The 12,944-nt window shown below is 36.4% G+C and overlaps 1 protein-coding gene across 1 annotated transcript in view; it reads left to right on the top strand.

Annotated features, from left to right (window-relative positions):
* The window catches only part of CFAP47 (cilia and flagella associated protein 47), a 278,885-nt gene extending 270,907 nt beyond the window's left edge, over positions 1-7,978 (top strand). Inside the window, exon 64 of the mRNA XM_039552038.1 lies at positions 5,553-7,978. Within this exon, the coding sequence (XP_039407972.1) occupies positions 5,553-5,783 (231 nt within the window). The 3' untranslated portion in view covers positions 5,784-7,978. The remainder of the gene's footprint in view (positions 1-5,552) is intronic.
* The last annotated feature ends 4,966 nt before the right edge of the window (positions 7,979-12,944 follow it).

Here is a 12,944-nt window from a genome sequence, read left to right as displayed (position 1 = left end):
TGATAATAATGTGGGAATCTTTGCTCTATGAGGGTATTCAGACTCTTGTCAGTCCTGGAGGATTTTGATTGTATAATGTCTAAGCAATAATGTGAAACACATTTGAACTGAAGAAGTCAATTAAATAAATTTTAATTATATCTGGAAATGTTCTCTAAGCTAAGAAAATTATTCTTATCCATCTTCTTCATTAGAAATTGGTTACAGCCTGGGTAGGCATTTATCTGCTTGTGGGATGTGTTTTTTATTGCTTTGGGGTTTTTTCTCCCTCATTCCTTCACTTATTAACCATTCTTATCTTGATCCATGAGTTTTCTTGCTTTTGCTCTTCCCTTACACAGTTCACACAAAGGTTTGCTTTAATTTCATTCTGTATACACTGATTGTAATCTGTCATTTTTTTTGTTTGTCACCACTGAAGTATAAATTAATGGCCAGGAAATATTTGATGCACTACCTGTAATTTGTTGTGTTTTAACTTTTTAGGAAGTGTTGCAAATTTTATTTTTATTTTTCTGGGTTAACACTATTTGAAAGCTAATTGGAATACAATGTTCCTTGAAATTCTTGATCCTTGCTCCCAATCCAGTTTTCTAACACAAATTTCTTTGGCAGTTATTTACCATGTACTTCAGTAACACTTCCAGCCTACAGTGAACACCCGTGGATAATCTGTGTTTTGCAAATTAATCCTATGAATCATGAGCCATCAGTAAAAATGGGTTGGATACAAAAAAAATAGCCTTTTATATAAATTATTTGGTGACTTTTACAAGTATTGGCTGAATAAATTCCTTCATGAACATTACTCAGTCAGCCATCAAGATGATTAAATGACTTACTTGAATAGCTTATGTTATTTAGTGAGAAGTGGCAGTGTGTGTTTCATTTTTTAATTGTTAAAAACATTTTTCAGAGAGATTTAGTTCAATAGATGGCCATTACTCCAGTCAGGTGAGCCAAATTGTTATTCTCTTCACATTTTGATTCAGGAATGTTGAGGTTTTGAAAAAAGAAAGTCATTCATTTCAACAAGAAATCCTCCCTCAGATTGTCAAGGACATTCAGAATATGATCTGGTCTTTCTTCTTAAATTGCGTGTGAAATAGGCCTAGATATGCATCACAGGGAGCCTGGATTCTTAACTACCTGGGTTTATATCAGATATATCTTCTTAACAGAGTTTCTCTTTTATAATTCTGTTCTAGTCATAGTACAGATTACAGCAGATTTGATACCTTCAACTTTAGACTTTGTTACTATCAGAGCTAGTATTAGAATTATTCTAAATTTGACCCAATAAACTGCACTGCCTTAAAAATAGGAAGAAGATTTGGGAAATTTTGGCCCACTTTTGAGGCAAGTAAATACAGCTTGTAAATAAAATATTCTATCATAATTCTGTGGTCATATGTAGCTGACCTTTGGAAGTCTCTCTCTCTCTCCTCTTCAGGATTCCAGAAAAGTCTGAAACTGTGATGATCTGTGTTTTCCTTTGCTGTGACTTGTCTGACCTGGAAACCCAAAGCAGCAGCTTTGATGCAGTTGCATGGATTTTGAAGTTGACTGACTTGCTCTTGCTGCAGTTTTCATATTGGTTAGAATAGTTACTGTAGTTAAGATGTACAGACTTATCCCGAAAAAAATACTTATGGCTTCAGCAGCTCTTAAAAACCCCAATATTGTGCCCTTGGAAATTAAGTAATCTAGTAAAATGGACATTTGTGTGTGTCTAAGGTTTACTGAAAATTACTTAAATCTAGGTTGCCTTGAAAATTACTGATTTCATGGTTCTAATATGAAACAAAAAACCTCAAGTTACGGTGAGGATTATTGTCACCTTTCCATGTGTGTGACACTCATTTCCCCTTTAGCCCAAAATGCTGAGCTGACACAACAGTATTTTTTTTCAGTTAGAGTACATAAATGCCCAATTTTTTCACAATGACTGTCTCCAATTGTCTTGGATGATGGCACTTGATTTACAATAGACGAACTGCCATAGTTCAAGATGAGATATTAGGGTGGAGTTTTTTGTTTTATTGCCCTTTTATTTTTCTTCCTTTTAACGTGATGAATTCTACCTAAAGGTTTCATGTCATAACACCCATATTTTCCCCACTGAAGCCAATGAGTTTCCATCAGGGAAATATCAATGTCTCCTGCTACAGAACACCTGATACAGCAACAGAATAGGCAGCTTTTTTTTGGCAAGTCAAGCCCAAACCCTCTTTTTTCACTGAACATACAATCCAGGCTATTTCTGTAGCAAACAGGAAATTAACAAAAGTTTATTACTACCCAGAAGTCTATATCTATTGTTTGATGCTGATGATAAATGAAGTTGAGAGATGGCATAGCCCACTATTTTTGTCTAAATCCCCCTATTACTAATACTATAGGCAGTCAAGTCACAATATGTGTGAATTTCATGGACAGAAATTATTTTTTTTAGTAACGTGCTACTTGGTTTTAATCACTGGCTGAAACACCTTTCAGATCTTTTCTCTGACCTTGAAATAATCCATGAGACTTGCACACAGCAAATATGACCCTGAGGTTAAATTATCTTTAAAGTAAATTGTTCATCTGCTCTATTAAAGAAAGATAAACCATTTCATTTTGTACTGAAGTTAATAAAATAATGAGCTAACTTTGGAGAGCCACTTACTTTTGTTAAGTGACAGCTTTATCTTTGGATTTAAGATACTGATGTTGGTTCATGTCACACCTGCTTTTGCTGAATGTTACCTTTACAGACAGTAGAGTTAACTAATTCATTTCACAGCATTAAATAAGGCTGAGAATAAAGATAAGTTAATCTGCCTGTTTTACACAGAATAATACTAAATTTAAATTAGATTTTGATTTAATAGAATACTAATAAAAATTTTGAAAAATTATATATGTATGGTAAAATATCTACTGAGTTCTCATTTATGAATCTTGTTGGAATAAGGTGAGTCATTCAGCAAACATGATGTAAAATCAGTACTGCCAATTTTCAAGTAGAGGTTTCTTTAAAAATACACAGCAAAAAACCCACATGTATTCCTTCAACATTGGTGCAGAAAAGTATAATTATTAATTATACTTTTTTCATATATTATATAAATTAAAAAGATATATTTTTAGTTAATAAAATATAAACTACAATTAGAGATTCATATGATGATGGCATTTAGGAGCTGTAAGTGTATGCAGTATATCTGTGAAATAATGTAAATGCTCCATAAGTGCGCAGCAGAGAACAAAGCCTGAGCCAAAGAGTTTATGGTTTAATGTTCTGAAACTTCTTTTTGTTGAATATCTGCAATATAAATTCAAACCTGCTTGCAATGATACTCCTTAAATATACTTTAGCACTGAACAGGGTAACAATTAGAATGACAGGAAGAAGCATATGAAAGATAAGAAAGATAAACATAATAGAGTCAAAATTTTTCAGTGGCAAGTATAAAACTGATGTAAAAAAACTTAATGAAGTCAAGGAAACATTTTATCATGGTTTTTTTCCCCCTCTTCTGTGTGTTGCTATAAATATGGGATGACTCTACAGAAAGCTGGAGGTGGAGAAGGTTGACTGCTCATCTCTGTGGCTTTTGTAGTGCTTTACCTAGACCATTATTAATTGAGAGAATGCAATAAATAACAAATATACACACAGTGTGCTTTGGAGATCGTTGATAGCATTTATGATGTGTGAAAATTTGTCCCCATTTGTGTGGGTATTGTGGCACGTCTCTATAAGCCAGATCTCATTGCGGTGCTGGCATGCCCAGCAGCAAAGCAGGAGCAGAGGGGTCACACTGTAATGAGCAAATGTGCCACAAACCCAGCCACACTGAGGGAAAAAACACATGAGCTTTGAGGGTTGACTGTTGCACTGTTTTCCAGATCAATTTGAGAGCATATCAGCCTTTCTGACCTTTTGCTTCCTCAGATGAAAAATGACCCTGATGTTAGGTGTAACGCTTCTATCTACAGTTGATTGTTCTAAGGATTAAATTAGTTTTAAATGGGAGATGAATTACATGAAGTACAACTCCTGCTGTAATGATAAAACTGTGTGACTGGAAGCAGCAGAGAAAGGTGACCCTTTGAGCTGTGTCCCTGTAGTTCAACACAGCAGGAGAGCACCAAAGCCCTGCTCTGGAACCACAGCCAGCACATCTGTGAGATTGCACTGCTGTGTCCTGTGGAAAGGCAGACCTTGGGAATCTGGAAATACTTATTTCATGTGACCCCCCTCCTCTGAGGCTGCAAAGTCAGAGAGTCTGGTATGTTCTGTGTACTATGTTCATGCTCTATGTTCGGTATAAAAGCCAAATTTCACTTGTATGAATATATTTTAATAGACCTATATATGCCATATTTTTTACTCAGTCTTCCCCTACTAGTTTTATCTCAGAAGCAGAAAGAAAAGCCCCCAACATGAAACCTGGGATTTCCAGTCTTAAGTGTGAGGGAATTGATGACAGTCTATGCCTAAAGTGGGCATGCAATGCTTTGTCCTTTTGCATAATACAAAGCTGGACATAACGACACAATTATTGGAGAGTTTGCAATATCTTTTGGGTTTGTAATATTTCTGTTGTTAGTTTGTAGTTTTGTGGGGTTTTTTTTAAAAAAAAAGGGAGAAGAGAAAACTGAAGCCCAGGAATATACCTTTTTCCAGATGTAATGATAGGAAAGTGCTAAAGACTTGGAATAAAGACCTGCTTTCACAAATTAAAGTGATACATTATGAGAGGAAAATGGTTGGAAGATCTGCAAAAGTTACACATGAGTTTTTAACGACCAAAATTCTGTTTCAGGACACAAACAAAGCGTGGGAGGTAGACATAAGTATACCCTTAATACTCATAGAAATAAAAGTCCTTAAGCGTGGAGAGGTGGTATATGTAGAAAGAATAAGGACCATGTACTCAGGAAGTATCAAGTTTTCAAGCATTACAAGACATGACATGGAAATCTATGTTCCATTCCTAGAGACCAGTTATAAACAGAGAGCAAATGAAGAGTGTCATTTTCAATCCACATAAATATGCCTCCAACTAGAGATTCCAACATGAAGCTTCAATTCTCTTGTGCATACTCTGAATCCTTTTCTCTTAGTTTTTTTAATTCTTTTAATGTGGAAATTCCACCATTTGATAATACCGTTATTACAGACAGCAGAGCTGCAAGTGAATCCTATGGAATAAACCTGAGTTTATGTTGTAGTATGGAACAGTTACCTTTGAAAAACATTCAGAGCACTTTGAAGAACATACAGACCTGTAGGATTTACTAAATAAAAAAGGAATTTTAGATCAGCCAGGGAAGGTAAATTTCTCATCTTTATTATGACTGGTCCTGAATAAAGTTAAATGTGATTTCAGTCCTCTGTTCCAGGAGCACAATTCTCATTCTGTGTTATTCCAGTACATTACATGGGAATGGATAAGTATCTTTTGAAATCAGTGTTGCTTCTTAAATCACTGACAAATTTTCAAGGTGTCTGATGATTGAGAGGTTTTTTTTTTTCTTTCTCTGTTCATTATTTTCAGACACAATCAATGCAGTGGACATATGTAATCAACGGACTTCCTCCACAGAGTGTACCACCACCAACAGCAGCAAAAGTAGTTTGTACCAGCAGCTACATAGGATCAACCACAGTCCGACAGCGCAATTTTGTACGTGAAAATCTGAAACTTACAACCACTGGAGCATCCTCACCAATCAAAGGGGCACCTTTGGTCCTTAGGAAGAAAACAGAGAAAGTTATGATCTGTTAATTTTTTGGTGAGAGAACAAATAAATTCTGCAGATAAAAAAAAAAAAATAGGGTTTGTTAAATTTTTTTAAAGCAGCTATAGTATGCATGGATTGTATGTTTTAAATGGAAGATTCAGAGTGCCTGAGCCCTAGTAATCCTATTTTTCTATAAGGGACTTTGGATGCCTAACAATTTCTGTCATACAGATCTCAGCAAGTTCAGAGAAAAAAGTTTGAGTTTAAAAAAAATACATCTGAAGACTGAGTAACTCAAACTAATGCTCTGCTTTCTAAGGGATATTGGTTTAATAAGACTGTAATAGGAAGTTTCAGTGAACATTCTGTGTGACATTCAGCACATTACACCCATGCCAACCAAGCAGCAATCCCTGATCTTTTCCACAAGAAAATCCTTACCCAAAGATTGCAGTATTTTGCTAAAGTGAAACATGGTTGTGTGTCGTATGTCCAGAGATTGAATGCCTTTCAGATTCTCTTGTTTTGGCAAATTTCACTAATTAGGACATCTTTACTGTGTATAAAACAACAATTCTGTTTTATTCATCCCATAAAACTTCAAATCTTAGATAATTATACAAAGCATAGAAGTGAAATAAAGTGTCCTGCTGCAGTAATTTTATGTTAGGTATATTTTACAGAGTGCTTTAGAATATTCAAGTATAGAAGGCTATGAGAAGTCAGTGAGGAATGGAGACAGATTTTTATTTTTTTTCCTACAATAAACAGATCAGAGGTGCTATTCTTAATGTGTTTCTATTTCCATTCTTTAGAAGGGAATTCAGGCTTTCTCTGCTTTTGATATAATGTGGAAAATTAGATCTATGCAGACATGCTTTGTAAGATCATTGGATGGATAACTCCTGCCTCCTTTCTCCATTGAGATAGTTTTTCCTGATTTTACTAATAGATCATAAATTGTATGTGTGCCTTTATTTTGATGGCAAAATGTACTTTGACAAAAAAATGGCTTGGCACAGATTAAGTGTCTTCTTGGCTCCAATACAGAACGAGCATCACTGCTCAGGAATGGGGAGCCTGAGAACAACCTATGTAGGTCAGTGCAAATGAGCACCAATAAAACCCTTTTACTGCAATGTGCTTGAGGATTTTGTTTATGCCACACATTTTTAGAGAAGCTATTACAGAAAATGTTGGGAACACATAAAACAGCAATGGTGCTGTTTAATATCTCCTTCTAAATGCAGGGTGCCCCATTTTGGTCAGAAACCAGGTAACCTGAAGTGAGAATAAAATCAGCTTTATAAATTCAGTACACAACACTGGAAAGATACTGTCCATACTGATATTTCTAGAAGACGTGGAGAAAGAAGCTGTTACAATATTTATCTTAAATGCTGCTGAGACCACAAATGCAGCTGGATTTCAGAGGAAGGGTCTATCTGCATATATAAATGAAGCAACTGTTTCTCTGACCAGAAGAAATCAGAATTTATGGATCAGCAATGGTTTCACAGCTAATGATTGGTGTTCAGGAAATATTTCAGTGACACTTTTTCATAAAAGCTTTGTTATCCTTGTTTCACTCTTTTAAAGTTATGCCTTCCTATTTAAAATGGAACTTTTTTGCAAGATGCACAAAATTTTGTAATTCTAAAAGAAATGGATTAGCAGGTGGTGTAGAGGTGAATCACTTAAAAATTACATGGTGCTCACTCCAGAAATTTCATGCCCAATTTACTTGCCTGCACTTGCTGCTACATGTAGTAGATTTTCAAATTCCATCATACATCTAAACCTTTTAAAAATCCATAGGAAAATTTGCAATAAAATAATGCCAGAGGCGTGTTTTCAAATGAACAATTTAATTGTATTATATATTTTAAAAGGGATTAATGCATAATCTGTGCTTTCTGGACCAAATTATGTGGTTTTTTTCAACGTGTACAAGGTCACTTCTGAGCTGTGTAAGATATGCCATTGTCAGCTGAACTTGGACCTAATATAAAAATGTATTTTTCTAACTTCTTATAGTTTAAACAGAACTAAGCATATTTCTTCTGATATTAAGAATACATTTGCAAAGGTGATTTAAAGAAAGACCATTTGAGCTGTGTGGTTGTAACATCCACAGTGTTTTACATAATATCTTCATGCGTTTATGGATTATAGTGACTATATAAACTATTAAAAATAAATTTATTTTTGCTTCCTAGCTTGATAATTTCCACTTCCATCACTGAGGTGACTGTATTATTCATAATGCAAGGGCTAATTCCAAGTATATCTCTTAAAAACCAGTTTCTAAGCAGCAGCACTGGAAGATTTCCAGAATGATAACTCTTATTCATTACTTGCTTCCTCCTTTTTACTAGAATTACTGAGCCATTTTGAAAATATTAGTGTTTCAACTCCTGGAAGGAAAGGTTTGACATGGGAAAAGATTACAAAATGCTGGGTTTTTTACTTAAAGATTTCACTTCAAAGCTTTTGGACACACCATTAAATCTGAGCTGCAGAACCACTGGGCAAGCTGCTCACCATCACCCAGCACCCTAAAAATGTAATCTGCAGAAGAATTCAGGTGTTGGAGATAGAGCTAAACACAATTGTTTCAGTCAGGGCTCAGGTCTGGAAAAAAGCAGCCCAAATGATTTAGCTTTGAATTAATTCTAAATTACTATTCATTATCATAATCTTCTTACAACACAATGGGAGAGAATGAACACAGCCTCGAGTTACAGTTTTTGAAGATGCCCTCACGATGATTTCTGTGCCCTAATGCCACATCAGGACAGCCACTATCAGAAACTGGTAAAAAAACCCCAACCCAACATGTTGTTTCTCCACATTAGAGTACCTATCAGGATCCTTTTCTTCTGAAAAGGATGAAAAAAGGAGCTTTCCCCTTTGCATTAATCTGTGTAGGCCCAGCAGAATCTCAGGGAAATGGAGAGGTATTGGTTATTACTGTAAATAATAGCTCTTAATTTCTCAATGCTAATATCAGTTAGTGATCTCAAATTACTTCCACTGACCTACTTATATATTTTAATTTATAGAAATACATAATTCATAAAACACAAGAAGTTTTTCAAAGTCAATATTGCACTTATGGCCAAATATCTTAATCATAGTGTTATGTGCCACACACGAGTCAGCTGTGCATTGCTTGCTGGTGGCTTAGCAGAAACACAGGTTGTCTGACCAGTGTAGTCACCATGTGTTTATTTATATTTCTTCCTCCCTTCTCTCTCTGTCTCCCTATAATGATTCATCTATCAGAGTAATTAAAACTAGGATTAAAACCTTACAAAGCAACATTATTGTGTAGTACAGAACTTGTGACTTTGGGAATGAGGTCTACATTTAAATTTATTGTTAAAGTACCATGCAGCTTTTGCAGCCGTTGAGCTCCTGGTTTTATGTGACGTGTCCAGAAGTGGGGACCATCCGCCCTAGGGGCCTGCAGGATTATACAGTCAGAGAAATGCCTTCAAAGCAGTACAAAGCAATTGAGTTTCTCATTGTTGGATGTTTTGCTGAGCTTTACTTGGCATAATGCACACAGGAGAATGACACAAGGGTACGTGGAGATGCCATTAGCAGCTCAGCTTGGAGAGGGTTTTGCACAGATTTCAAGATGGCTTGTTCTGCTCATGTCTGGCTCAACACGGTATCAAATGACACTCGAAGGCTGTTTTATACCTGATCTGTCTCACAAGATATAAAAAGGTTTTAAAGTACCAAAACTGCCCATCAGAAATAATAGGAGCCTAACATTACCTCCTGTGCCAGTGCAGGTTTTGTCTGAGTCAGGAGAATGGGGAGATAGAGGCTGCTTTAAGCACAGAAGGTGATCATGATCGGGTAAGAAGCCCACTGGGGCACGGTGCCCTATCCATTCCTGCTGCAAGGAAAGGGATTCTTTCAATGCAGCTCTTTGGGACTGAAGCCAGGTTAGCAGAAGACAAAATGCTGAACCAACAACACTCTTACTTTGGTGAAATACCACAGCAGCAGCCAAATCTGAGCATGCACCTTTTTCCTCTTTGATCACAATCCCAAACTAGCAGAAGAAAGTTCTGACTTACCCTGCAAACAGCAACCATTGAAGAAAAAACTGCTGTATATTAATAGATATTCCTAGGAAGAAGGCTTAATATTTAGAATAAGAGAGAAAATCCCTGGCTTAGCCTTACTATTTATTTGCTTGTGAGGCATTTCATAATTTTATTTCTCCCTGCAGTGACTGCTCATTCTAAAATAAATGACTGAATGGTGCTTTACTGCTGACACAGATCACAGTTTGTTGCTAATGGAATGTTAACTGCTTTTTAAGTAACTCTGAATAAACCTACTGATCCATAGAAGATTCATCTAAAAAGGAATCCAATTCATCTGCCAGCTTTTCTGCTTCCACTGTCATGAAACATATTTTTCTGCAGTTTACTTTACTGCAGTTATTGCAATATTGGTAGTGCCAGATTTCCTGCAGTAGGATATTTTACATTTTGAGACCATGGCATGATGACAATGTGGTGAAGTCATGGCAGGACATTGATGCCAAGGTCACTGCACAGAAATCTGTCTTAAAATCACTGCTTGGTGGCTAGGGAAATAAACACTTGGGTCAAGGACAATCTTTGACCTTTTATTTCAGTCATTATCCCAGGATTAACCTCCTTTCTGCAATACCCAGTTTCTCCTGGCAAAAAAATTAAAGAAACCTGTCAGTGGAAAACCTGACAACTCACTGCTCATCCCACCGTACGAGTACGCAGCAGATGTCAACAAACCAGTCTGGCACAAGTTTTAAGTGACAAAATAAAATCAGATGTATCAAGAAGGGTAAGGCAACAAAGTAAAATCCTGCCACTTATTAAATGGATAGTGTTGATGTTCATCACATGAGACCCAATTTACCAATCTGTAGGAAAATCAAAGGCCCAGATTTCCTGTTCTCTATAAGAGGTTTGCAGGGTGCCTTTGCTGCAGCCTACAGGGCTGATATTGTCATTCTGAGGTGGGAAGGGTGGCTGTGTCCTGACTCCATGTCTCCTTCAGTCAGTGTTTTCATATAACACTGAAGTGCAAAAGTACATTGCAAATCAATGAAACCTGCAGTTGCCATTCTCTGTAGTGAGAAACCTTCAACTCTCCATTCCTCTGATCATTTTTTGTGGCCCTCCTCCAGACTCACACCAACAGGTCTTTGTCTTTCTTGAGAATTTCAGAGCTGGAAAATCAACCAATTCCCCCATAAATATAATGACTAATTCTTGGGATACAGCATTTAATGTACTGGGGACTCCTGTCAACAATCTGAAATGTCTTTGACTGTTTAATATCAATGGAGAAAACAAACCCAAAACCACTATGTCAGCAATCATATTAATTCCATTTAGGAATAGCTCTCTGTAATATGTGGTATATTATAGAGTTAAAAAATGTTAAGTATCTAAAGTAAGAAAAAAATAGTGATTATTTTTATTCTTCGAAATGTAAAATAAATGTATATTTGCGTTAGCTCTGCACCTGGAAAGTCAAGCTGAATGTGCAGGGAGTTAGGTGTGTGCTTCTGAATTCAGAGCATACATGTGAGTATTGGGTTAAATACATGGTAAATATGTGAGCAGCACTGACTCAGCAGCCTTCCATTGCTCCTGGCATAAACTGTTGCATTCAAATGTAAAACTTTTGACTTTAAAATGCTTTTCTGAGCCATGCAGCCATGTGGCTAATGTTAATTGGTACTTCCATTCCATTTATCATTGTCTTATTGCTGTCCTAATATTTGCTATTTAAAAAATAAATAAACAAAGAATAATTAAAGAAAGAAAAACCAACAACCCCAAACAAAAACAAGGTTACCCAGCCTATATCTGAGTCTTCCTGTGCTCAGCTACCAGTTATTCATTTAAAAGTAGTTCATATTGAACCTGAATCTAAATTACATAGAGGAGATAGTGTGAAGGGGATTCAGAGACAAGCAAACTCACAGCTACAAAATTAAACCTTCATGATAAAGAAATATTATGGTATAGAAATGTTTTCTAAGGAAACTTCCTATCCCTTAGAGAACAGTATCTACACACAGTGGCTGTGATCACTGCCATATCAGAGATTAATTGCTAGATGGGATGTGCTGTACTGAAACACAAATCATCTGCAGAAACACTGGATTAGCTCATTAAAAAATATTATTAATTAGGGGTGCAACATCTGTAAGAGTTTGGTCATTTGCAGGTCAGGGGAGTCAAAGTGCCCGAGTTCAGTGGCAAGAGGGGGCTGGAATTACAAAAGCCCTCCATGCTCCTACCTCAGACCATAGAGGACAAAAGGCTGCACTGGAGCTGCCTGGAGTTCCCTCCCCCTCTCTCTCCCCCTGTGCTGTGATGCTTCAGCTGACAAGATCAGCTGCAGTGTTTAAGCCAGAACTGTGCTGCTGTAAATAAGAGAGAACAGCTGGGGGATATTGCCACTGGGGGTCCCATGGCTTTAAATATAATCAGTTCATGGTCCGATATAATCCTTATCTTAACTTTCAGAGTAGGCTGCAAATTATCTCTGCACCTTTCCCCAGGTTTGTATTAAAAGGAATAAATTACAAAGAGAAAATTTGCATTTAGCTTACTTAGCTTGCTCATGATAGCTGATAGTGAATTGTGATGTTGCTCTTGGGAGATTTTTCCTATCATCTAGTGCATAGAGAATGATGGTTGGCTGCAGTTCCTATCACTTTTCAAAATGTAAAAAACAAAATAAATTACTTGAATATTAACAGAGAGGATCAACAACTGAATCACATAGATTATCAGTGTCTGAATTAATGAAATAAAAGCAGCATGAAGAGGGAAATATGAATGTAATGGCTTCACTGAAATTATTTGGGAAGAGAAAAGTGAGGAATAGTTTCACCTTAAAGAAAGTAGGACAAGTGATCTGGCACAGAAAACTGACAAGGTTATGGGGGATTATTTAAACTAGAAACAGGAGGAAAAAATCAGCAGGTGTTGAGGAACACTTGAGCCAGTCACAGACATCTGCCAGGACTGTCAACCCTATGACAGTATCTCTGTCACAATGTAAGAAGTATGAAAAATTATGGTGAAACTAGGGGAAGGAACAGTGCAGATCCCAGCAGTCCATCAAGGAAGTTCAGCCAAAGAAATTGTCCAACAATAAAAAGAAATAAATAC

The sequence above is a fragment of the Corvus cornix genome, chromosome 1 (assembly GCF_000738735.6).
Source record: "Corvus cornix cornix isolate S_Up_H32 chromosome 1, ASM73873v5, whole genome shotgun sequence".
Classification (NCBI taxonomy): Eukaryota; Metazoa; Chordata; class Aves; order Passeriformes; family Corvidae; genus Corvus; species Corvus cornix.
Note: the sequence above shows the minus strand (reverse complement) of the source record. Positions and strands in the feature narration are given on the sequence as shown.